This window comes from Microcaecilia unicolor, chromosome 3, assembly GCF_901765095.1.
Source record: "Microcaecilia unicolor chromosome 3, aMicUni1.1, whole genome shotgun sequence".
Classification (NCBI taxonomy): domain Eukaryota; kingdom Metazoa; phylum Chordata; class Amphibia; order Gymnophiona; family Siphonopidae; genus Microcaecilia; species Microcaecilia unicolor.
In genome coordinates, this window is record NC_044033.1 from 392,044,038 (window position 1) to 392,071,442 (window position 27,405).

General features: G+C 44.8%; 1 protein-coding gene and 1 long non-coding RNA gene across 2 annotated transcripts in view; one reads left to right on the plus strand and one right to left on the minus strand.

Moving 5' to 3' along the window:
• The window catches only part of INTS9 (integrator complex subunit 9), a 221,256-nt gene extending 218,298 nt beyond the window's left edge, over positions 1 to 2,958 (minus strand). The window contains exon 1 of the mRNA XM_030198704.1: positions 2,832 to 2,958. Coding sequence (XP_030054564.1) covers positions 2,832 to 2,840 — 9 coding nt within the window. The 5' untranslated portion in view covers positions 2,841 to 2,958. The remainder of the gene's footprint in view (positions 1 to 2,831) is intronic.
• Positions 2,959 to 3,157: 199 nt separating this feature from the next.
• LOC115465153 overlaps positions 3,158 to 27,405 on the plus strand; it is an 83,327-nt gene continuing 59,079 nt past the window's right edge. The window contains exon 1 of the long non-coding RNA XR_003941334.1: positions 3,158 to 3,378. This is a non-coding gene — a long non-coding RNA (uncharacterized LOC115465153). The remainder of the gene's footprint in view (positions 3,379 to 27,405) is intronic.

The following is a 27,405-nucleotide window of genomic DNA, read 5'->3' on the forward strand; positions in this document are numbered from 1 at the left end:
TATGTTGTCGTTCTTTATTGTTGGTAGCATTTTTATTTAATCTCACTTATATTTTCAAACATGCCAGCTTGAGAATAATACGGATGTACACATAGGAAGCATAAAAAAGGATAACTTTTCATAGGTAGAGTACTAATTTGTTATAAATCTTAATCAGTGGTCAGTTGGAGGGGCTGGTTACAGGGACACCCTAGCACATGTTATATTCGTGCAGAGATTTTTTTTCTCCTGGTAATAGGCCACTAAAACAGACATCATGTTATGAGAATCAGATGCTTAACATTTAAAGTTTCTATTTATTTATGACATTCATATCCCACATTTAACATTAGGTTGAAACCTGGGAGCATTTGAAATTGTTTTTTTTTTTTTTTTTTTTTAATTTGTGCCTAGATAGTTTCTGGTAACTTGCTCCTTCTGTTTTGAAGAATGCAGTGGTATATTATAAAAATGCACTTAATATTGTTTATTACTATTATTTACTACTGGCTGATATACAGCAGAAATTAACCAAGTCAACTTCATGCTTTGTAATATAATTTTTAATAGCATTTTTCTCAGTCATTACCCAAATACAAATAAAATTATAATGTTAATTATACGACCATGTCTGCCTCTTATGGTAGCGCCTGTTACTTAAAGCCGTGTCAGAAAAATAATTGCAAGTGCGATTTTATTATGCAGGCAAACAATACACCGCCAAAATACAAAATAGCAAGCAACATAGTATTAGTCGACAAGTTATACAAAGTTGATTATTTTCCGTGAAAAATAAATCTGTTGGCTGCCTGCTATGTGAATATTCCATCACTGTTTAATTGTATTACATATTTAGTGCATATTTTTACATTTGTTTATCGAGACCTTACATGCACATGGTATTGCTTATTAAACCCGAAGGCAAAACCAAAGTGTGGTTAAACAATTTGGTATAAACTGTGTTATGAATTTACTTATGATGAAATGATTTGAGTCCTACTGCTCTATACATCTGTTGTTATTCTGGCAGGTGGAAACAGTCAGGTGGGCTTATAGGGAGGGAGGGGAGTACAGGAGGGGAAGGGTTCTTGGAGTAACAGTTTTCATTGTGCCATGTTGGATGGTTTACTGTTTTTTTTTTTTTTCTTGTTCTGTATGAAGCTTATCAACCAACATGTTTTGCTTGTAATAAAGATGATTAAAACATAAAAACTAAGTTTTGGATGTTACTGAATTCTATTATTCTGTCTCACTGTATTTCCAGTTTTGGCACAGTATGAGCCATCACAAGAACAAAATATAAGAAAACCAATGGGCAGCATTAGGGGCTTATAGTCCATTTAGTTATGTTTCCCAAATGAGAGATCTGTTTGACAGAAAATACTTTTTATTATTTTGACTTATAAACCACTTGTCCCTGAAACATGCTCAAATAACAGAATAATCCATGTGTATCTAAAAGGTAAAGTTCTGCAAAACAGATGATGTGATTACATGTGCCCCAATGAACGAAGAGTTTAATTCTACTTCCATTTAATTTCAACATATTCTATCATCTTTATAACACCAGGCTTCCCTAGGCAGATTACAACATTTAAGATGGACCATTAGGAAACAGGTTATCCTCACTGAAATTTGGCCATCTGTATTGTATACTGTGTATTTATTTAGTTTTTAGTGTAGAAAAATGAGCACAAAATACAGAGTTTAAAATTGCTGTTTCTACCAGCTATAATAATTTTTAAGCTGTTTTAGTAATATTCAATTGTTATTTCATATATCTACATATGGGAAGCTTTCAAATAAAATAAAAAGTTGTTATAAATAAAAAAAAACCACAACGTTTGTCCTCCACCTTTTAAGGAATTGCCTATCCAGCTGAAACAGCTTTAGACCTGTTACAGATGGACCTACAATGTGGATGCAGCAGCTCATGGGTTTGCTTGTTTTGTTTTGCGTAAACGGGGATGATGGCTGATATGGGAAGGGGAAACTCAGACCATCCTAATTGGCTTCCCTGCTTACAATGGACTAGATAGGCTCAGTTCCACTCCTGTTTATTAAACCTCCTTGATTCAGCATCCATGCTTCTTCACTCTTCTGGCTGGGCCGGAAGAGGTAGGGAACAGGCTCAACCATGGAAGGCTCTGGCAAACACTAGAGCCACACCACAACCCCAGGCAGCTACATAGTCTGCTTAACGGCTGGCCAGCCCTGCCGATTATACCTATTGAAATTAGCGCTGCAAGTACCATAATGCATCAGAATGTTTGAAATGTAACTAAAGTCTTTTCAGATCTGAGTTAAGTTAGTAGCTCTGTCTGCCAGAGTAGAGTTTACTCCATCGTATACAGGGACCTAAAATCCTAAATTCCAATCACATTCACTAAGAAAAGCAAGACTACAACTCTATGCCTACAGTGGGGTAAATCCAGAAGTAACCTAATGATTAAAGTAGTGGGCTATGAACTTAGGGACCGGAGTTCAATTCCCAGTTCAACTTCCTATGACCCTACCCTCCATTGTGAGCCCACCAGGGCCAGAAAAAGTACCTACATATAATACGTTTGGTTATACCATAGAAAAACACTGTATTATTGTCCTGTAAACAGAAACAGCAGTCCAATACCACCCCCAACCAACAAAGATAAGGAGCGATTTAACAAACAGCACCAACTTATTTCACATCTGACAGGTTTGAGCCGCTGGCCCAAACCTCGGTGGGGGTAACTGAAAACGAGTTTATCTCGCTGCAGTTTCCAATCCACCGGAGCAGAAAAGGCTGTGCAGCAGCTTCAGCGCCCCGGACGCCTCCTACCGGAAGTAACGGGCACAAACCCCGCAACACTCACCAGTTTCATATCTCGCTGTAGGAAAGAAACCGAGCCGCGCCACACTCAGCCGTACGCTAGCGCCCTGTTGTACACTGGGAAACGTAGTTTTCCCTCCCTTACTTTAAGCCGGGGCGACATCGGTCGGCCTCGCAGGCTCTAAATGCTTTCCTGGGGGCTGTAGTCCCTGCTGCGTCAGTTTGTAGTCCTTTCTCCGATGTCCTGTCTCAGGGCATTGTGGGAATTGTAGTCCAGGTCGACTGTAACTTCCGGTTCTTGGCCTCGATACCCTGGGGAAGAGAGAACTACAACTCCCAGAGTTTCACAGCAGCAGGTGGGAGCTTTGATGTTGATGTCAACATGGCGGTTGTCAGACAGACAAAGACAGTCAGTCTGATGTGATTGAGAAAGAGAAATTGAGGGACACTGGAAGGCAGGCGGTTTTACCCTCCTATTACTTTTTACTTCCATCTTTCTTTTCCTACAGCACAAAGATCTCGGGAGTATTTTAATTTTATTTCACTTCTGCAGCTATATGGTAAAGTGGAGAAGTAATCACTATTCAGAGGTAAGTGCCGCTTCATCTTTTAGACTCAGGTGGGTTTCTTTTTGCGTTTTGTATTCTTTGCGGGCTGGAGTTTGAATAAATCCTCAAGGGAGGTGCTTTCTTGCGTCTTTAACTTGAGATCTTGAAGTGCTGAGTCTGCGAATTTGATGTTGAGATAATTTTTTGTTTTTTTACGAGAAAGCGCTAGGAAAGTGCCTTTGGTCTTTAAAGAAATGTGCAATAATAATTTATTTTATGTGAAAAGTGCAATGATATCCTGTTACATGCTCCGATCTGTGTAGTGTCTGGAAAACTCGGGACTGAGCGGAGGTTGGCATATATATCTGGTGGTGCGAACTGTCTGCAAGAGAAGGGGGGGGGGGGGGGGGTGATGTCTTTTATTTACCAGGCGTGAACGGGAGAGCCGAGAAGTCATTAAAGCACAGACTGAGCCCATGATGCGATTACGTTAACTCTTTTCAGCGGGGTTTATTAGGTGGAAGAAAACGATGTTAATAAGGCATAATTTCCAAAACGGAAAGAATTAACAGATGAGTTCTTCTTTTTTGTTTTATTTAATATGTTTTTGTGTTTTATTGAGAAAGGTATTCTTGTTCTGCAGTCATTATCAGGTCATTGACTTCTTTTTGCAAAGTGTATTTATCTTTTAGGTGCACGCCATGCTCATCACGGGGGTGTGCCCTTTCTTACTTTACTGTATTCTTCCCTCCTTTATTTATATGAAGTGGGTGTATTTTAACAAAGTGTCTATGACTAAAATCTAAGTTACTTTAAATTGTTTGGTTTGGTACTTTTGATCAATAAAATATATTAACCATACTAGCAATGAGTCAGTTTTAATATGTTGGTGGGATGAAACATTGCATTAAACTTTTTATGATAAAATCGGATTTTTTAGTTATCAAAGCTGTAATTGAAAACTACCATTTCTGTCACATAGTTGGGAAATTAAAAAAAAAAGTATGTCTTAATAGTCAGTCATCTGACATTGCTGTTTACCTTTGGTAATTCAGTATAAATGTTGTAAATGTAAATTCTACTTTGAAGAAGTAGCTTTCTTCTTTTAACCCTTTATATGGTGAACAACTCTTGGAACTGACAGTAGGCTATATTTCAGGTCTGTGGAATCAGCAACTAATGACTAGAACCATTTGAAAATACCCTTGAATATTATAATGAAGTGACCGTACTAATTACTTTAAAAAAGTTGTTCAGAAGTTCTATAATTATAAAAGTCTATCTTGGTAAGGGAGATACTTTAGTTTAGAAAAGTAATGATTGTTTTCTATCAGAGATGATGTTCAGTAACAATAAATCAGCCTAAATGGAGATAGTGGGTGACACAGTTCAGACAAATACAAGGGAGCAGAGATTTAGATGGAAAGCAATCTTATGGGAATTTCTGTGCTATGGTATAACGGGTTTGTAGAGCAGCAAAACAGTTCTGCAGGAACAGCCCAGAGTACTGAATCAGGATAGAAAAGGGTGTTCCCAGCAGCTTTAATCCTGAAGTGTATGTGAAATACATGCCTTATGTCTGTCTGTCTCCAGGCATTATCTAAAGGAGACCATTAGTCACATTTACAACAGCAAAGGGACATTTGAAACCAAGAGGAAACAACCCTTCACCCCACAGCTTCAAGCCATGCTAGACCTCTTCCTAAGAGGCAGCACTACTGAGTGATATGGAGTAAAAGGAGAGGGGTAGAGGTTGATGCATGTATACTGATCAGAGAAATTGTAGGGAGGTTTAGTAAAGTCTAGAGTCAAAATTGCAGAGCCTTTGCTAGGAAGTGAAAAGAGGGCTTGTCCTGACTGGAATCTCCAATATTAATGTATGTGAGCTTTCAGGACCATGCGCATTCCTTCTTCAGATATGACATATTCTGGTTAATAAAATGAAACAATATGTTAGATATTAATGAAGGCATCTGTGAAGGCATTTGTACAAGAATGTGGATGTATAGCAGCAGATTCAGCAAAATGATAATTCAGATGATTTTTAAAAACAGTATATGTGTATATATATATATATTTGTAATTAGTGCATTTTAAAAGTTTCATCCTTTGAAAACAAATAATGTTAGTGTCTTTACAACAGTTCTGTAAACTCTTCTATGTTAAATGCCATATATTTTTCTGTCTCACCCATTTAAAAATAACATACATCGGACACATTAATTTACTACATGAAAGTGGTTGAATTAGCAGAAACATGAAACTTGTGAGCAATATAAGATTTTAGTAGGCATGCATATTAATCCATGGGGACCTTGTTTGGGGAGGGGGAGGGGAAGCGCATTTCTGGCAAGTGAGAAGATTGTCATCTCACAGGAAACCCAAAGGGACTACAGTACACAAAAGTAGCAGAAAATCAATTACTTACTAGTGGGACAACTGCACACTTTATCTGGTAAATAATCCTTTGTATGGCCTTTCTGCTAAACGCGATGCAGGTACAGATACAGTCATACTGAAAATCTGCTGTGTTTTGAACTTGGTATGCATATTAATCAGGGCAGGATTTTTTTTTTTCACTGAGTAAGACTGTGGTTATGCAGCAAGATCAGAAAGCTTTTTATAGTAGTCATTGTTATGGTGAGGATCTACTGTGATAAAGGGCAGTGCCCTAGGTTTGGAAAGCAGTTACTAATCAGGAGGAATTACAACAAGCCTTTCTTGATGCAAATGATATCCAGCATTGCAGACTATGGTGCAAAGCAAAACACTCATTTTCCCAGTATGTTTAAACTTGTGCTTTGTAGCAGATCTCCATCAGCACTGTTGTATTTTCTAAGCCCCACAGAAGCCGCTGGGATAAATAGATGGCCATGTTGTAAAAGTCTGCAGTCACTAGATCTGTGAACTGAATGGAATCTTATTCTCGCATCTATAACCATCATAGAGATCCAGCCTCAGCCTTCCTTTATAATGTAAAATGCTGCCACCTTAGTGCACAGTTTCTTTTGCTGGAATAACTGCTTCTCCAGATAGGATGAGTGGTGAATGCAGGTTAAATACTGCATTAAAAGGTTGGATTTAGACACAGAAAAACCTTATTGGCTGATGCTCAGAACTCTTGCGCTATAGGGAACAGCACCAAAACGTAGCTCCCCAATGCTCAGCACTAAAGGTATGCACGCCGTGAGACTGAAAGTAAGGGGGAGGAACATGCCTGGCACATTCACAGAAGAGTTTTACGGTAAGCACAGCTATTGTGCGCGTGCCCAGGCTATGCCAAGGCAAACCAGGAAGTGAAGTACACATCAGTGCCATTCTGCGCCTTTAAATATAAACTTTTCAACATATTTTTTTTTCACTTGAAAGGCTTATATTTAAGTGCAGAAAACAGGCGCCAATATGTTCTTAAATTTTTAGGTTTGCTTAGCCTGCACACATTTGTTTTTCACTCCCAGCACTTTAGAGGCTTGTATGGGCTTTCTTCCGCTTCTGAAATAAATAAAAACCAACAGGTTTTAAGCTGAAAAAAATTAGAAATCCTCTCTTCGAACACCCCAATGCCAGATCTGAGCTGGTGTTAGGTTTCCAGTGGTAAGGGCAGAGTTGGTTTGTTCTCTGAGCATTGGGAGGGAATAGCAAAAGACCTAATTACATTAATTTGACTACATTTAAGTACAGTTGTGCTAATCTTTGGTGTGGACATTTGTTTCCTGCACTGCAGCACTCTGAACATTTTGCGCAGATTAGCACCGGCGCTAATCGGCTATAGCACTGGCGATAGGTTCTGAGCATCGGCCCTTTGGTGATTCAGATCTTGATTGTAGAAGTAACATAGGGTTGCCAGCTGGCACCAGGTTTACCTGAAAGGTAGGAACCCATAATCCAGATTTTCTAATTGCATTCACTAAGAAAAACAACACTTCAACTCCATGGGTGCAATGGAGTAAATCCAGGACTGTATCTTCCCTGCTGGGCAAATCTGCTGCTAGCTGGCAACCCTAGAAAGATGATATTAGTATGCATCTGCTTCTTCCCTAGAGGGCAACAGCAGGATAAAACTACAGGAGAATACCACCCAGCCTACAACCGGATTAGGAACATAAGAAACAGCACTAACTTCTTTTATTTTGGATTGTGTAGAAACATTGAGCTTTTCCAACTTAAAGTAGTATAGAAAGCGCTGGTAAACAGGTACCGTCAGTGTGGATAGTGTGGCACAGTAGAAAGCGTGCTATCAAAAAGTTCCTTTCCCAAACAGCTGACAATCCATGTGAGCGGCGAGGAGGATAAGTGCCATGTGAAGTCACTCAGTGAGCGGTGGTGCAAGTGAGATTTGAATCGGAATCTTCTAGAGTCCTAGCTCTGAATATTGGTCACTTCAATTTCTTTTATTTTAGGACAGCAGTTGTCCAGAATTGATTGTTTTGCCCCAATATATTTACATCTGTGTGGGCAGCTGTATGGAGGTTAATTTTCAAAATGCTACAACAAAATAAATCTAATTGAAAGAGTATATACCACCCTCGGAAAACACAGATGACCAAAAAAACAAAGAACAAACATCCATTGTCATTTATTTTGGCGGTCATTTTAGAAGGGCTATTCTCATTTGAGATGTGCATCAACTAGCACTTAAATGTTTATCTATGCACATATCAAACCTAAGTACGTGCAGATGGTAAGGGGTATGGTCTGGGCATGTTTTCGATTGGACAAAGGAATAGCAAGTTACTAGATATTTATTCCCCCATTTCAGAGGGGGTTAAATGTGGATATCCTAAAAGATCAAGGTCAGGAGTTACATCTGCTACCAAGCATGTTTAGGTTTTGGCAAATTGCTTCAATTGAGCAGCACTCTACTGGAGGGATTAGTGGAGGTTGCCTCCCCATAAAAGCCAAACTAGCATGGGATAGTAGTGTCTGTGACAGTTCTGAGAAAATAAATTTTTTTTCTAAAATGACAAAGGTAAATGAGTGTGTGACAATTTTCAAACTGTGGAAATTTTCAACATATTTTTTTTTCTAAAATGGATGTTTACACCACCTGCACTTGCGGGCTGATGATCAGAAGTAAATGCGGGCGCTAGAAGCTATTAGCACCATACTATCACCTATGTTTGCTACCACCCCATCATCAGAGCCCCCCTCCCAGTGCATGAAACAGTGAGCTTGTGGGCTCTGACTGCAAGTAGTATGCAAATGCATGTTAAATATATTCCTCCCCAATGATCAATGGACAGCGTGCCAAACATTGGCATTCTGTCCGCGGCAAACCCTGTGCCAGCTTGGAGCTGGCGTAAGGGTTAGCAGACCATTGGGGAGGAATGGTGAGCCATGTCCAGCATGCTAGCAGCCCCCCCCCCCCTCAGGAACCCCCACCTCAAGCCAGCGAAACAATCCCCCCAACACAAGTTCACGGGGGCTGGAGGTGCACTGGGCACGGCTTCACCACCATATAAGAGAACTCCCTTATATGGTGGTGAAGCCCTGCCCAGCACATCCCAGGATGTACTGGACAGGAGTGGGCGCTGCCATTTTCAAGGCGGTGCTAGGAGGGAGTGTACTACTCCCTCCGGCAAACAATAAGGTACGGGGGCGCAGGGAAGAGGGCTGCTAGACCACAATGTTGGGGGGGGGCGGGTTGGTTTGCAGCCCACTGGGCCACCAGGGCTTTTTTGAGGGAGTGGGGGGGAGGGTTAGGGGGGCTGGACCTACTGGATCTCCAGCTCCCCATGAATGTGTTGCTGGCTTGGGGTGAGGGTTCGGTGGCGGCACTAGGCCACAGAGCCTTGCGGTTTCAGGGGGTCTGGTGGTCCCACGGACCTCCAGCCCCTGTGTTTGACAGATCTGGGCTTTTGACAGCCCGGATCTGTCAAACAAGTGCGGGAGGATGCGTTCAGGCACAGTCCTCCCACACTTTTATCGTATGATCAGATATAATAGCATGCATAAATTTGCATGTTATTATCTCTGATCATAGGGGCGATAAAGCTCCGTGCTGTTCCAGCGCTATTTTTATAGCATTGTTTGGAACAGCATGGGGCTTTTGATCATCTGGGAATCAGCACACAAAATATCCTCATACAATCTCTCAGCACCCTCATTAACTCCCAAAACACAAAACATACAGAACACCCAACATACACAGGCTGGAAAGAATTCCATGAGTCATGCTCTGCATGCTTTTCCCCGCTTGTTAGAAGTAGTTCACAATGTTGGGGTTTAGTCCAAAATTCTACAAATGTTACCAAAAAATAGGCACTGATAAAATTTCATGCTAAACTCTATTCTATAAACAGTGCTCAGAGTTGGGTGCTGTTTATAGAATAGCATTTGGCACCAGGATCCTTGCCCAATATTATTATTATTATTTGTTACATTTGTATCCCACATTTTCCCACCCTTTGCAGGCTCAATGTGGCTTACATATAACCGTTATAGCCGATTATGGTCTGAACAAATACATGGTATGAATGAATACAAAGTGATATTGTAATAGAATGAGGTACATGTAAGGTAGTTACATGTATGGTAGGTGCGGTTGGGGGGAAGTTAGAGAGGGAAAGAGGGAAGAAGAGTCAGGTAATATCCGTTAAGGTCTTTGGTTACATTGTGTTGCATGTGACCAGGTATTTTTATGATGAGTCGGTGGGGTATGCTCTTCTGAACAGGACTGTCTTTAGTGCTTTCCGAAAATTTAGGTGGTCGAGCGTAGTTTTTACTGCTTTAGGTAATGCGTTCCATAGTTGTGTGTTTCCATAGGAAAAGCTGGTTGCATAGGTGGATTTGTATTTGAGTTTTTTGCTGCTTGGGTAGTGGAGGTTTAGGTATGATCGTGCAGATTTTGTGGTGTTTCTGGTTGGCAGGTCGATTGAGGTCTGTCATGTATCCCGGTGCCTCGCCGTAATTAATTTTATGAACAGTCGTGCAGATTTTGAAAGTGATACATTCTTTGATTGGTAGCCAGTGCAATTTTTCTCTTGAGTGGTTTGGCGCTGTCAAAACATGTTTTTAGGTGTGAGGATTTGCACCAAGTAACCAAATTCTTACACCTAAATTATGCACGGATCTCCCTTATTGTATAAAACTGCATGTAAATTCCAGTAATGCTCCCGATCTGCCCATGCCCCTCCATTGGCCATGCACCCTTTTCAGATCCGCGCACCTAAAAATGTGCACATAATTTTTAATTTATACCAATTAGCACAGATAATTGATTTGTAGCGCCCAATTATTGGCAGTAATTGGCTTGTTCGATTAAATTGCATACAAGAATTGCGCGAACACCCAAATTTCCACACACAATTTTGAGCTCCATATATAGAATTAGGCTTTTAACTTCTATTACTGGTTCTAAATGAGAGGTGAGGGAATTTATGGGTATTTTCACCACTATTTCAAAGTGTACTATATTGGGAAGCTCCTACGATCTCCCTATTCCTTAGAACCTGGAATCACGTGGATATCCTAGTAAAACTCCTACAATTGGGAGTCACGGATGATATGTAAGTAATGTTCAGTGTGGAGTGTTTTTTAGACAGTTAGATGGGTGGATTGACCAAGCATTGTTTAATACTTTTCCTCTAAGATATGTCATGTAATGGAGTAGGTTTTTCACTGATGGGGGCTTTACAACTGCCCAATGGGGGGTGTGTGTGATTTTTTTTTTTCCTTCAGGGCTGTGGAATGAATACACCAAACCTTCAACTCCGACTTCTCTGTTTCCATATCATCATGCTGATCAATCCATAGACTGGTGGGTTGTGTCCATCTACCAGCAGGTGGAGATAGAGAGCAAACTTTTGCCTCCCTATATGTGGTCATGTGCTGCCGGAAACTCCTCAGTATGTTCTCTATCTCAGCAGGTGGTGGTCACACACAGCACCAGCTCTGGCTAGGCCTCCAAGCCTAATTTTTAGATTTTGTTGAGTGCCTGGGGTTGAGGGCTCTTCTTGAGCAAGTGCAAACCTGGTGGCGCCAGGTCCCTCCTTTTCTCCCCCCTCCTGCTGGCTCCGTTAAAAAAAAAAAAAATTTTGAACGTCCTTAAAGGCGTTTATTTCGACGTTTATTTAAACGTTTATTGCAGCTACTCACTGGGACACCAGGTCGTTACAGCTCGGAGCGGAAAGCAGGTAATTTTTACCTTTTTATAGCGGGCAGGGGGTTCCCCGATTGATCTCTACGTGGCATATGGCGTCGGAGGGCGAGGGCGCAAAGAGTCGCTCCCCGGATCGCTTGGGCGCTTCTAGAGGGGATGCGGGGGTCTTAAAGTCTGATTCGCCCTTGTTGGGTGACAGTTTCGTGACCGATGAGTGTCCTGGTCCTTCCTCCGGTGTGGCGGTTTTTCCCGCCATAAACGCCCATCCCCCGCTGCTCGCCTCCGCCATCTTGGTCGGCCACGCGGCTCGGATGGCTTCTTCTTGGGCTGCCCTTGAGGTAGGAGACATTAATGCCATGAACGCCCTTAATTTGGGTGACGGCACAAAAGCGGCTAAAGTTAAGCGCCGTTCTTCCCGCGCGGCTCCTTCGCGGAGAGTCGCGCTGGACGCCATCTTGGATGCGCAGCATGTCTCTCCCCCGCTCTTGCGAGCGCCGGTTGAGGGTGCGTCTAGGGCTGTAGCCCAGGCTGCGGAAGTGCACAGTCTGGGGGGTTTCTCCCCCGAGTTTGTTTTGCTGCTGCATCAGGCCTTCCTTATGCAAAACGCTGCCCCTGCTCCCTCGTCTGGTAAAGAGGTTGAGGCCCCCGGAGGTAAACGCCCTCGGGTTGATTCCCAGGCCTTGGAGGACTTTGTCTCCTCCGATGTAGATGAGGGCAGCGTATCTGAGTTCTCCCAACGGTCCTTTGCGGATTCCTTGGAGGAGACGGATCCCCGCTCGGATGGAGCGGATGACCCCTCTGCAGCGCGGCTCTTTAGCTCAGAGGATTTGCCCAACCTGTTAGTGCAGGCCATGGGCATTTTGAAGATTTCCTCTCCGGAGGACGTCTCTCCCTCAGCCCCTGTTGGCTCTGCCATTATGCTGGGGACGAAGCGCCCGCCTAGAACCTTCCACGTGCATGATGCCATGCACACCTTAATTTCGGCTCAATGGGATGTCCCGGAAGCGAGCCTTAAAGTGGCTAGGGCTATGTCCCGCCTCTATCCTTTGCCTGAAAGTGAACGTGAGGCCTATCTGTGGCCTACCGTGGATTCTTTAATCACTGCGGTGACTAAGAAAACGGCGTTGCCGGTGGAAGGTGGCACGGCCCTAAAGGACGCCCAAGACAGAAGATTGGAGGTGGCCTTAAGGTCGTCCTTTGAGGCGGCTGCTTTAAGTTTGCAGGCCTCAGTTTGCGGCTCCTATGTGGCCAGGGCGTGCCTGACTATGGTGCAGCGGGCTTCCCCCTCGGATCATTCCTTGAGGGCTGATTGGCCGGCCCTGGAATCGGGCTTAGCCTATTTGGCAGACTTGCTGTATGATGTCTTGAGGGCCTCAGCTAAAGGCATGGCTCAGACAATCTCTGCGCGGCGGTGGCTTTGGCTGAAGCATTGGTCTGCTGACCATGCCTCTAAATCCCGCCTGGCTAGATTGCCTTTTAAAGGCAAGCTGCTCTTTGGGGTCGAGCTGGACAAAATCGTGACCGATCTCGGCACGTCTAAGGGCAAGAAGTTACCAGAGGTCAGGGCTCGGGCTAGTACTCGCCCCGGTACCTCCAGAGGACGGTTTCAGGAAGCCCGTCGGTACCGCCCGGGCAGGTCGGGCTCCTCTGCCCCCTCTGCCTTCAAGAGGAACTTCTCCCCCAAGCAGCATTCCTTTCGCAGAGACCGCCGTCCCGGAGGTGCTCCCTCCAGTCCTCCCCCAGGGTCTCGTACCCAATGACGGGGCCTTGGTCCACGCCCCAGTGCAGATTGGAGGACGGCTGTCCTCGTTTCTGGGCGAGTGGACCACAATAACTTCAGACGCTTGGGTGCTGGAAGTCATCAGAGACGGCTACAAGCTAGAGTTCTGCCGACCCTTAAGAGACGGGTTTGTACTCTCTCCCTGCAAGTCTCCGGTCAAAGCTGTGGCAGTGCAGCAGACCTTGGACAATCTGATCCGCCTGGGTGCGGTCGTTCCGGTGCCAGAAAATCAGCTTGGCAAGGGGCGTTACTCCATTTACTTTGTGGTACCAAAGAAAGGAGGTTCTGTACGGCCTATCCTCGACCTCAAAGGGGTCAATCGGGCCTTGAAAGTTCGGCACTTTCGCATGGAGACTCTCCGCTCTGTTATAGCGGCAGTGAAGGCAGGGGAGTACCTGGCATCCTTGGACATCAAGGAAGCGTACTTGCATATTCCCATCTGGCCTCCTCATAAACGCTTTCTGCGTTTTGCAGTCCTGGGCCGACACTTCCAGTTCAGAGCCCTCCTGTTCGGGTTGGCTACTGCTCCGCGGACCTTCTCCAAAGTAATGGTGGTCATCGCGGCCTTCCTGAGGAAGGAAGGAGTACAAGTCCATCCTTATCTGGACGACTGGTTGATCCGAGCCCCCTCTTATGCAGAGTGCGGCAAAGCTGTGAACCGGGTGGTTGCTCTTTTGAGCTCCCTGGGGTGGATCATCAACTGGGAGAAAAGCCAGCTGCGCCCAACTCAGTCCCTGGAGTATCTGGGAGTTCGATTCGACACCCAAGTGGGCAGAGTGTTCCTGCCAGACAATCGGATTGTCAAGCTTCAGGCTCAGGTGGACCAGTTCCTACTAGCCTCTCCTCTTCGGGCTTGGGACTATGTGCAGCTGTTGGGCTCTATGACGGCCACGATGGAAGCAGTGCCCTGGGCCAGGGCTCACATGAGACCACTACAACACTCTCTGCTGCAGCGCTGGACTCCGATGTCAGAGGATTATGCTGTGCGCCTTCCCTTGGACCCAGCAGTGCGCAAGGCGCTGAGCTGGTGGACGCAGACAGACAAGTTGTCTGCAGGAATGCCTCTGGTGACCCCGGAGTGGATTGTTGTCACGACGGACGCCTCTTTGTCGGGCTGGGGAGCCCACTGCTTGGGAAGGACAGCGCAGGGGCTCTGGTCTCCTGCAGAGGCAAAGTGGTCTATCAACCTCCTGGAACTCAGAGCCATTCGGTTGGCGCTTTTGGAGTTCATCCCGGTACTGGCGTTGAAGCCAGTACGGGTCCTGTCGGACAATGCCACGGCTGTGGCCTATGTCAACCGCCAGGGAGGTACCAAGAGCGCCCCTCTAGCCAAGGAGGCCATGAATCTATGCCAGTGGGCGGAAGCGAACCTGGAACAGCTGTCAGCGGCCCACATTGCCGGAGTCATGAATGTCAAGGCGGACTTTCTCAGTCGCCATACCTTGGAGCCCGGAGAGTGGCAGCTATCTGCCCAGGCGTTCTTGGACATCACGAAGCGCTGGGGCCAGCCGAGCCTAGATCTGATGGCGTCATCGGCCAATTGACAAGTGCCGCGCTTTTTCAGCAGAGGACGGGACCCTCGATCCCTGGGAGTAGATGCTCTTCTCCAACAGTGGCCGACACAAGAGCTTCTCTATGTGTTCCCGCCCTGGCCCATGTTGGGCAGGGTGCTAGACCGGGTGGCAAAGCATCCAGGCCGGATAATCCTGGTGGGTCCGGATTGGCTCAGACGTCCCTGGTATGCGGACTTGATCAGGCTCTCAGTCGACGATCCTCTGCGGCTGCCAGTGGAGCAGGGCCTGTTACATCAGGGTCCCGTGGTGATGGAGGATCCCTCCCCCTTTGGTCTTACGGCCTGGCTATTGAGCGGCAGCGTCTGAGAAAGAAGGGCTTCTCAGACAAGGTCATCGCCACTATGCTGAGAGCGAGGAAGCGCTCTACTTCTACGGCTTACGCCAGGGTTTGGCGTACCTTTGCAGTGTGGTGTGAAGCGGGCGCGCTTTCTCCCTTCACTGCTCCAATTTCTTCAGTGTTGGCGTTCCTGCAAGAAGGTCTGGAGAAAGGCCTGTCGCTCAGTTCCCTTAAAGTCCAGGTAGCGGCTCTGGCTTGCTTCAGGGGCCGCCTGAAGGGTGCTTCCCTGGCTTCGCAGCCAGATGTGGTGCGCTTTCTCAAGGGAGTTAATCACCTGCGCCCTCCTCTGCACTCAGTGGTGCCTGCGTGGAATCTCAACCTGGTGCTAAGAGCCTTGCAGAAGCCGCCTTTTGAACCCTTGTCAAGGGCATCTCTGAAAGACCTGACGTTGAAAGCAGTCTTTTTGGTGGCTATCACTTCAGCCAGAAGAGTTTCCGAGCTCCAGGCACTCTCATGTCGAGAGCCCTTTCTGCAGTTCACTAAGGCAGGAGTGTCTATTCGCACAGTGCCTTCCTTCTTGCCCAAGGTTGTTTCTCGCTTCCATGTGAATCAGCAGCTCTGTCTCCCTTCCTTTCGTAGGGAGGACTACCCAGAGGAATACTCTGCTCTCAAATATCTGGATGTGAGACGAGTCATCATCAGATACTTGGAAGTGACCAATGATTTCCGGTAGTCGGATCATCTGTTTGTCCTGTTTGCAGGTCCTCGTAAGGGTCTGCAGGCTGCTAAGCCTACAGTGGCAAGATGGGTCAAGGAAGCCATTGCAGCGGCTTATGTGTCCGTGGGGAAGGTGCCGCCTATCCAGCTGAAGGCTCACTCCACTAGAGCTCAGGCGGCCTCGATGGCAGAGGCCGGGTCCGTCTCCTTGGCAGAGATATGCAAGGCGGCAATTTCGGCATCGGCCCATACATTCTCCAAGCATTACCGCTTGACTGTGGCTGCTCGGGCGGAGGCCTGGTTTGGAGCTTCAGTGTTGAGGTCAGGGATTTCAATGTCCCGCCCTGGGTGAGTACTGCTTCGGTACATCCCACCAGTCTATGGATTGATCAGCATGATGATATGGAAGGTAAAATTATGTATCATACCTGATAATTTTCTTTCCATTAATCATAGCTGATCAAGCCATAGCCCCTCCCAGATATCTGTACTGTTTATATTCTGGTTGAATTTTAGGTTCAAGTTTAGTCTTCAGTTACTTCAGGAGGACTTCGTGTTCAAGTTTTTTCACTTGGATTCTTCAAGAGTTGAGACGAGTTTGTGTTACAGAGAGCTGCTGCATTCCTCTCCCCTCCGTTTTACGGGGCTGGATTGAGACTTAAATTCTGCCGGCACTCCCTCCCGCTTCGTGCGGCTGTAGGGCAGCTTTGTACCCCTCCCGCTTCGGCGGTGTTAGGGTCAGTCAGCTCCTCCTGCGGTTGCGGTTGCAGGATAAGCCAGATCCCCCCGCATCGGCGGGGTGGTGTCCCTCCCCCGTTCCGCGGGGATGAGCTGGACGGATTCCCCTCCCCCACTTGTGTGGGGATGAGCTGGGTTAATTCCCCTCCCCCGTTTCGGCGGTGGTGAGCTGGGCAGAGTGTCCCTTTCTGGGTGTAATTCTCTAAGTGCTGAGTCCTGCGGATGGAGCTTTGATATCGACATACTGAGGAGTTTCCGGCAGCACATGACCACATATAGGGAGGCAAAAGTTTGCTCTCTATCTCCACCTGCTGGTAGATGGACACAACCCACCAGTCTATGGATTGATCAGCTATGATTAATGGAAAGAAAATTATCAGGTATGATACATAATTTTACCTTTTCTACTGTCTGACTCCAACTGCAACTCTGACTCCTACTGATATTAGGCGTTAAGATATTCTTTTACAAAGGCATGCTACCGATTCTTGGTGCGGCAAATGAGAGGAAGCCCATTCAATTCCTATGGGCTTCCTCTCATATGCAGTGCGGGAATCGCAAGCGTGGCTTTGTAAATTTTTTTTCTGGATCTAAAGTACTGGTAAATGTAATATATTATTTACCAGTACTTTAGACCCAGGACAAAGATATATAGATATTTATTCTCGCTCTAAAGTATTGGTAAATATAACTTTAGATCCAGGACAAATTTACAACTTATTGTAATATTTTTTTATATTTTGAATCTGGAGTCGGCACATTTTTACCGATTCCACCCAAAATTGCTTCCGACTCCATGCCTCCAACTCAAGTTTCAAGTTTATTTAAATATTTACTACCCCGCCATCAATAGCTGTCTAGGCGGCTTACAATCTAATACAGGAAGCAAAAGAAGAGAAATGAAAGATGAAGATAACAAAAAGAAAGCAAGGGAAGGGGGGAGAACTACAACAGTATCAGGAAAGAGGGGAGGGGAAGCCCATAAGGGGTGGCTGCACAGTCTAGACCTGCCTCTTAGAAACCCATCTAGGAGTAGGCGTCAGTAAATAGGTAGGTTTTCAAATTTGCCTTGAAAACCTGGAGGGAAGAATGAAGTCTGAGGTCATTCGGTAAAGCACTCCAGAGTGTAGGACTTTGGATGAAGAAGATTGAACATCTAGTAGAGTCATGTACAATTTCATGGAATGAGGGAACAATAAGTCTGTTCTGTTGAAACAAGTGCAGTTTTCTAACTGGACAGCAGGATGTAAGAAATGAAGAGAGAAATAGAGGTTTTCAAAATATGCAGATTTTTTAGGAGGAGTGTGACATGCCATATTTTCTACGACAAGTGAGCTATAATAATAATAATTTAATGGCTGTATTGCCGTATTTTGGACTATTTGAAGATGCAGTAGGTCTTTTAATCTTATTCCTTGGTTAAAGGTATTGCAGTAATCGAGCTGGGTAATGACTAAGGAGTGAGTGAGAATGTTCAGAGCAGAGGGAACTAGAAACAAGTGTACCAAACAAATCATTCAAAGCTTATAGTATGATTGTTTTACAACAGAGGCTATCTGAGAGGGAAATGTCAGTGAGTTGTGTCAACAATAACTCCTAAGATTTTGATTCTGTTTGTCAATGGTAGTGGGGTGGAACAAAGGAGCATGGGCGTTATAAGGGCCTTCTCAACATTGGCAGTAGAGAATGACACAGGGACGGGGACAGAGCTTGCGTGAATGGGGTGGGAACAGAGCCCACGGGGGCGGGGAAGGGGACAGAGCCCATGAGGACAGGGACAAACTTTTTCCCGGTGTCATTTTCTACTTTGAAGCCTGTTAATGAACTGGACTGTTATTTATGTTTGAGTGATGCCTACAACGTTATTTTGATTTTTTGGAAAAACAAGCAAACATGCTGGCCAAAACTAGCAAAATTAGCATGAGGGATCCTGTACATTCTGCTACCAGCACATCGTCTAAGAAGACATCTTCTATTGCAGGAAGGACTGTGGAAGACAGGAGAGCTAGACTGAATCCTGAGAGTCTTGATGACTTCTTATTCATCCACAGATTTAAAAAACCATGAATGCTTCATAGAGCATATTTCTCTCCTCTAGGGCAGTGATGGCGAACCTTTCAGAGACCGAGTGCCCAAACAGCAACCCAAAATCTAATTACTCATCGCGAAGTGCCGGTACTCATTATGGGCGGGGTCACCACATATGACTCCACCCCATGATAGCCACACCCCCTTACACCAGCCTTGGCGTATATAAACAAACATCATTGAAAATATTATACTAGTATAGGAGAAAAAAATAACATGATTTTCTTTCATTATAAATCATTTCTATAAGTTATTACAGCTCCAGTATACCCAGTGCAAAATAAGACAGCAGATGTAAATTCTCAAATTGGACATATTCCAAACACTAAAATGAAAATAAAATGATTTTTTTCTACCTTTGTTGTCTGGTGATTTTGTTTTTCTATCCATATTGGTCCTAGTCGCTGATTCTGCTGCTATCTGTTCTCTTAACTCTGTTTCCAGGGCTTCCTTTCCATTTATTTCTTTACTTTCCTCCTTTCTTCTTCATTTCTTGCCCTCCATCCATGTCCAGCAACCCTCCTCTCCCCTCCAGCCACAAATGTCCAGCCACCCTCCTCTCCCCCTGCCCTCCCCTCCAGCCACCCTCCTCTCCCCTCCAGCCGCCCATGTCCAGCCTCCCTCCCACCCAGCACCAGTCCACCCAGCATCAAGCCTCCCTCCCTCCCACCCAGCACCAGGCCATGCACCCACCCAAGCACTAGGCCTCCCATCCAAGCACCCAGGCCGGCCTCCCTCCCTCCCACCCACCCACCCAAGCAGCAGCAGCAGCAAGCAGGCAGGCCACCCATCCTCCCACCCAAGCACCAGGCCTCTCTCCCTCCCTCCCACCCAGCGTGCACCAAGGCACCCTCCCACCCACCCACCCACCCGGCGTCAAGCATTCCTCCCTCCCTCCCACCGGCACCAGCCCGCCATCCCTCCCTTCCTCTGAACCCCAAGAAATTTAAAAGTCTTCCCTGGTTCGAGTAGGCGGCGTCAGCATCAGCAGTAGCAGCGAAAAGCGTGCTGCTGGTTTGGTGCGTCTTCAGCCTTCCGTCTCTCAAGCTCTCTGGTCCCGCCCTAACAGGGAATGAGGGTGGGACCAGAGAGCTTGAGAGACGGAAGGCTGAAGACGCGACGAACCAGCAGCACGCTTTTCGCTGCTACTGCTGATGCTGACGCCGCCTACTCGAACCAGGGAAGACTTTTAAATTTCTTCAGGTTCGGAGGGAGGGATGGAGGCCGGGCGGGCTGGTGCCGGTTGGGAGGGAGGGAGGAACGCTTGACGCCGGGTGGGTGGGAGGGCTAAGTTTCGGGTGAGGCGACCGGCGGCGCGCGTGCCAACAGAGGGCTCCGCGTGCCCTCTCTGGCACGTGTGCCATAGGTTCGCCATCACTGCTCTAGGGCATACAGAACAGGTTGTATTTTGTACCCCTGGATATTTTAACAGGGTGGATTAGGATTCCTTGGATAGTAGAAATCAGCTATTGTTGGGGTTGGAAGGGTAGAGGGTGGTGGTGAGGAGGGTTATGGCTGCTCACTGTTATTATTGTTTTCTATTTGTAATTTATACACAATAGTTGCACAGCATATTGTTCCTTTTTATACTTTATTAAAAAGATTTAAATATAAAATCATAATTGTTCGAGGCTTCTGCAGAAGAGGACAGAACTCATGGGAACAGAGTGGGGATGGGGTGGGGACGGAGACAGGGCCTGTGGGGATGAGGTGGGGGACTGAGATGGAGACAGGGCCTGCGGGGACGGAGACAGAACCTGCAGGGACAGGACGGGGACAAACTTTGTCCCCGTGTCATTCTCCAATTGGCAGTGAAAAACACAGCTTGCAATTTATTAGGGTTAATGGTTAACTTATTGTTTCTAAGCCAATATATGACCAGCGTCAGGTTCTGATTTATGTTATGGATTTGGAGAGCATCTGTAGGATCTAGAGTGGTAAGAACCTGGATGTTGTCTGCATAAACAAATTCCGTGAAATCTAAGGACTGCAGGAGGGTAAGCAATGGAGCTATAAAGAGGGTGGAAGAGAGGATCAACCCCCCCTGAGGCACTCCAGAGTCCAGAGAAAATGGTGCAGAAGTAGACCCATCAATGTAAACTGTATAAATGTGGTCTGAAAGGTAGGAGGAGAACAATGCTTAGTGCTGTGTCCCTCAAACCTATCTGGTGAATTGGTGCAAAAGAAGAGAGTGATCTACCAGGTTGAAGGCTGCAGAGAGCTCGATAGAGAGAAGAAGAACAGACATGGAGGGATCTAAATGGTAACAAATGTATGTGGTGATGCCCAAAAGTGTTGTTTCCTTACTGTGGTGTTGACTGAAGCCTGTTTGATTTGGATGAAGGATGCGATTCTTATTAAGAAAGTGCAGCAATTGAGTATAGACAACACTTTCTAAAACCTTAGATGTGAAAGAGAGGTTGGCAATGGGGCGGTAATTACTTCAGTTGCTAACTGATTTGCTAGGGTCTTTCAGTTTAGTTCTTATGGCTGCGTCCTTCCAAGCTGTAGGTACATGGTCATATACAAGGCTAGAAGTGGTTAGTGACAGGTAGGAAGAAAAGAGAGTGTTCAAAAAGTTCTTAATGAAGCTGGAAGGGATAGGATCCTGAGTGGCAGTAGAAAGTCTTATAAACTGAATGATTTTGAGCAATTGGCTGCTTGAAGGGAAGTCAAATTGTGAAAGAGTACTGCATGGCAGTTTTGTAGTGGTGATGAATTGTGGGCAACTGGGGGTTAAGCTAATTGGTAGATTCTGTCGTAGAGTACGAATTTTCGGCTCAAAGTGGGTGGGTAGAGAGGAAGCAGTAGGGGTAAGACTCTTTATTGGCCATACAGGTATGGGGGGGGGGGGGGAAGTAAGTGTTTATGGAGAGTGGCTGTATTGGGGGCTTTTGAAAACTTGTTGATAGTGTGTGTGTGTGTGTGTGGGGGGGGGGGGGGTTGGCCCTTATAAGGGTTGACTTATATGTGGCAGTAGTTCTTTTGTAGGCTGAGAGTGCCACGTGGGTGTGAAGACATCTCCATCTCCGTCTCCACAACCCTGCGTCTCTTAAAAAAATAAAAATAAAATTTCCATTCATGTGTAGGCTGATAAATGCAATCACAGATGATACAGACCATGTATACAAATAGATTTACATCTATATTTGCTTATTAAAAATCTCCTCCTGGCAGTTTTTTTTTGTGTGGCTACAGTCCAAGTGCAGGGTCTGAGCCCTGAGCTGAACACAGAGTCCTTTCTTAGCCTTTTGACTGGCACTGAGGAAGGAAATGGCACCCCTTCACCCAACCCCATCGAGGATGTTAAACTGTTTGCACCCTTGCTACAGGAGAAGGAGTAAACCTGTCATGTAAAAACATCCTGCCTAGGAAACTGTTTGCCGAATCCTTTGCTGCAGGCTCTTGTTCTGTCTTATCTAATATAGCTTACCCATGCATGCTCCTCTCTGAGCAAGTGACTCTATTATTATATTTGAAGCTCTTATTTTAGTTAATAATATTACAGTACTTACAGAGGAGGACAGGAAAGATTCTGTTTCCATATTCTCTTATGCCTTAGTTATAATGAAGTAACCCTGGTGGTTTTTCAGTTATCAGATAAGATTTGGGGTCATGCCACAGTTCTGGTTAGACAGTGCCCCCACCACTTGTTGCATGAGTCTTTAATATGCCGAGCATTCTGAAATACTCACCAGTATCCATTTCAACTCTCAGTTTCACCTCCTCCCCACTTCCCCAACCCCCTCCAGAATAAACTGAAAACAGCCAATGCTTTCACTAGTCCACTTTTATCAGCTGCCTGATCCTATGGAGTTTAGAGGTAGGAGGTGAGTTTGACCCTCCTTCTGTTTATGCAAGTAATTCTGTCTCAAGCTGCTGTGTCTGCTATTATATTTATTACATTCTTTGTAGCAGATCCTCTTGCTGAGACGTAGGCCTTTATTTCTGTTTTACAAGATTTGCTTCCTTAGCAGGGCTCGTAAATGATACTCTGTTATAGTGCAGGGCAATAAGGCTTTAGTGGTTGTATTTTATTCCTTCATGCTTTGTGTGTGGTTCAGTAATCACTGTGTTATTGGTCAGTACCATTATACAATACAACTCTAGAATCAGAACAGCCTCCTCCCCAGTGGGAAGCTAATAGTGGGTCAAACTGGTATGCCGTGATAATAGTGGAGGGAGTGGGCTAGTGGTTATAAAAGTGTTGCTCACCCTCTCCTGGAGGCACACCAAATCAGTCAGGTTTCAGGATTACTACAGTGAATATGCATGAGATACAGTTGTATGTATTGGAGACCCATTGTATGCAAATCTTCCATGCATATTCATTGTGGACATTATTCTTAATGGAGAAGGGTAGATAGTGGAGTTCCCCAGGGATCTGTGCTAGGTCTGCTGCTTTTTAACATATGTATAAATTATCTAGAGATGGGAATAACTAGTGAGGCCATTAAATTTGCTGATTATGTAAAGTTATTAAATCACTAGAGGTTTTTGAGAAATTGCAAGAGGACCTTACAAGACTGGAAGACTGGACATCCAAATGGCAGATTATGTTTAATGTGAGCAAATGCAAATAGATGCATGTGGGAAAGAGGGACCCAAACTATAGCTGCGTATTGCAAGGTTCCACTTTAGAAGTCACCGACCAGGAAAAAAATCTAGTTATTATTATTGATGATACGTTGAACCCCTCTGCTCAGTATGCAGCAGCAGCAGCTAAGAAAGCAAATAGAATGTGAGGAATTATTAGGAAAGGAATGGAGAACAAAACTGAGAATATTACAATGCCTTTGCATTGTTCCAGGGTGTGACTGCATATTGAATATTGTGTGCAGTAGTAGTCACCACATTTTAAAAAAGATATATCAGAATTAGAAACGGTACAGAGAAGCAATGAAAATGATAAAGGGGATGGGATGATTTCCCTATGAGGAAAGGCCAAAACAGCTAGCGCTCTTCATCTTGGAGAAGAGACAGCTGAGGGGAAATATGATAGAGGTCTATAAAATACTGAATGGAGTGGAATGGGTAGATGTGAATCACAAGTTTATTTATTTATTTGTTACATTTGTATCCCACATTTTCCCACCTATTTGCAGGCTCAATGTGGCTTACATTGTACAGTAGAGGCGATCGCCAATACCGGTATGAACAAATACAAAGTTAGGTTAATGGCAGGGTAATGATCAAGTGTGAGAGGCACATTGGGGGTTATAAGGAAGAAGGGTTAAGTTATGTCTAGTACGAACTTATATCTTGTTGTGTTGCGGGGTTAAGGCATTTAGGTTGGATCGTTAGGGTATGCCTTTTCGAATAGGTAAGTCTTTAGGAGTTTCTGGAAGTTTAGGTGGTCATATGTTGTTTTCACAGCAATTGGAAGTGCGTTCCATAGTTGCGTGCTAATATAAGAGAAGCTGGATGCATAGGTTGATTTGTATTTGAGTCCTTTGCAGCTTGGGTGGTGGAGATTTAGGTATGTTCGTGTTGATCTTGTTGTGTTTCTGTTTGGTAGGTCTATAAGGTCTGTCATGTATCCTGGGGCATTGCCAAAGATGATTTTATGAACCAGGGTGCAGATTTTGAACGCGATACGTTCTTTGATTAGGAGCCAGTGTAGTTTTTCTGGTAGAGGTTTGGCGCTTTCAAATCTAGTTACGAATATAAGCCTGGCTGCTGTGTTTTGTGCAGTTTGGAGTGTTTTTATGATTTGCTCTTTACATCCCGCATATATTCCGTTACAGTAGTCTAGATGGCTTAGTACTATGGATTGCACCAGGTTGCGGAATATTTCCCTCGGGAAGAAAGGTTTCACCCGTTTGAGCTTTCACATTGAATGAACCATTTTCTTTGTTGTAGCTTTCGCTTGGCTCTCTAGTGTGAGGTTACGGTCGATTGTTACTCCGAGAGTTTTCAGGTTGTCTGAGATAGGGAGGGTGTAGTCTGGGGTAGTTATGTTGGTAGGCTTGCTTATATTATATTGGGATGAGAGGATGTAGGTTTTTTCTGTGTTAAGTTTTAGTTGAAATGCATTCACGCATGAGTTCATGATGTTTAAGCTGAGTTTGATTTCTTTGGTGATTTCTGTTAGATCATTTTTGTAAGGGATGTACAATGTGACATCAGCAGCGTATATGAAAGGGTTGAGGCCTTGATTGGATAGAGACTTGGCTAGTGGGGTCATCATTAGGTTAAAGAGGAGTGGTGATAGTGGCGATCCTTGAGGTACTCCACAGTCTGCTATCCATGGTGTTGATATGGTCGATTTTGATTTCACTTAGTATGTTCTTGTCGTTAGGAAGCCCTTGATCCAGTTAAGTACACTTCCACCAATCCCGAAGTATTCTAGGGTGTTTAATAGTATGTTATGGTTCACCATGTCGAACACACTAGACATGTCGAATTGTAGAAGAAGTACGCTTTTGCCTGTTGCAATTTCTTGTTTGAATTTGGCTAATAGGGTGATTAGTACTGTTGCGGTGCTGTGGTTGGAACGGAATCCTGATTGTGATTCGTGTAGTATTGTGAATTTGTTTGTGTAATCTGTGAGTTGTTTGGTGACCACGCTTTCCATCAGTTTGACTACCAGTCGGATGGAGGCTACTGGGTGGTAGTTGGTGATATCGTCTGTTTTTTTTCTTGGTATCTTTTGGTATTGGTATGAGTAGGATGTTGCCGTTTTCCTTAGGGAAGAGACCATGTTGGAGCATGTAGTTTAAATGGGATGTGAGGTCTTCTATGAAGCTGTGGGGAGCGGATTTACTCTTTCCAAAAACACAAGGACAAGTGACCATGCAATGAATCTACTAACTAGTAAATTTAGAACAAATTGGAGAAAATATTTCTTCACTCAACATGTAATTAAACTCTGGAATTCATTGCCAGAGAATGTGGTAAAAGCAGTTAGCTTAGCAGGGTTTAGAAAAGGTTTGGATAATTTCCTAAAAGAAAAGTCATTATTAAGATTGGCTTGGAATAATCCACTGCTTCTTTCTAGGATAGACTAGAAAGGCAGTTTGCCAAAGCTGCCAAGTTTCTCAATTCCAGGAGGGAGATTTTATGATACTCTTGGGCTTCTAACATCCCTATCTTGGTGCATTACATAATTTAGGGTGTAATACCCATTATCCCTGGGATTCTGTGTATCATGCCAAGATGTCTGTGCGGAAATCAAAGTATATTCCATAACAGTTCACATAACTTAACAAGCTAATCAACGCTGATAACTGGATGTTAAGCAATTATCAGTACTAATTGGCATTAATTAGAATTTACATGCACTACTTGCTAAGCAAATTCTGTAATGTAGTAATCATAAATTCTAAGTCACATAGTTGACAAGTAGGCATGATTACGGGCGTTGAATGGACAGGTCATGGGCGTTTCTAAAATCTATGTGCGTTGTTATAGAATTACACCTACTCCGTGCCTAATTTAGGCCTCAGGATTTACACTAGATTTTAGTTGGCTTAATTGACCACGACCAAATTTAGTTGTGTGGACCAGCACTTGGCATATTCTATAAAGTACTACTAAATTAAAGCAAACTTTATAGAATACACTTTGATTTTTGTCTGGAAATCTCAGCATGACATATAGAATTTAGTCTTATATGGGTATTACTAAGACAGCAGTGATAGATTTTTCCGGAGGCCCTGGGGGGAGGGAGGTCTCTGCCATTGAGCTGGAGAGTGAGTTTGGGAGGCCTGCCCAGGGGAGGGTTTGGCAGAGAAATTGCAGAGATAAAGTGGATTACTATGGGGAGTGACAGCAGGGATGGAGTTGGAAAACGGATTGGAGTGAGCTATTTAAGGTCTTTGGTTGCCTGTAACCCCACTGGGGGAACCTGGAGTGTATGAGATAACTTCAGGGTGAATAAAGGAGTTGTTGCAGTCTCTATAAGCAGCAACTGGAAAGGAGCCAGTGCTTCAGATGGATAAGGGGTGTCCAGCCTGGAAGCAGGAATAGTACAGGGGGAACTTGTCCAAGGCTGGAGTGCAACCCAGCAAAGGTGCACTGCTGGAAGGAGGACAGCCTGAAGGAGTTGGATTGATATCGAGTACAGGAGGAGCAACTTTGGAGTTATTGCTGGCACAACAGGATGGGTAGTTTGTGTTTGGAGTGAAGGAGAGTGGCTAAGAACATCCCAAATGATCTCAGATTGAATATTGTATATAAAGAGTTCAAAAGTGTATAACTGCCGGTTTGCAGAAGTTCCAGTGAAGGTATCTTCCATTGGAGTGAAGAGTGTTTTTTTATTATGGTGTTAGAGCGAGAACGCTTTCTCCTTAGACTGAGAAAAGTATCGCCATTAAGTCTCTCTTAAGGTCCCACACCTCGGATCTCTATTCCGGACCATTGACCCACTCCCAAGCTCGACTGCAGATGAATTGGGACTTGAGTGCAGTGTGTGTGTGTGTGATCCCCTGTGACACCGTGACAGGAGAGAATGAGAGCATAATTTATGCCTGTGAACCAGGTCGAGGTTTTGGACCTGAGCTAGTAGTGGCGAGACCTGGGTTACAATAGCAATGATTTCAAAGGGGTAGAATCTGGGTCTTCAAATTCCACACTGCTTTGGAATGTAAATTCAAAACCAGGACTGACCATAAAGTTTCATTCCTGGAGCTGGGTAACTTGGCAGTTCTGCTTTGCTCACATTCTTTCTTGAAATATTTACTTTTGAATTGGAGCTTCCACCTCACAGGAACAGCTCACTTTTGGTTTCTGCTTTGACCATCTACAATCAAGTCCCAATCTTTTATGCCTTGAACCTGCTTCTGCAACCCCA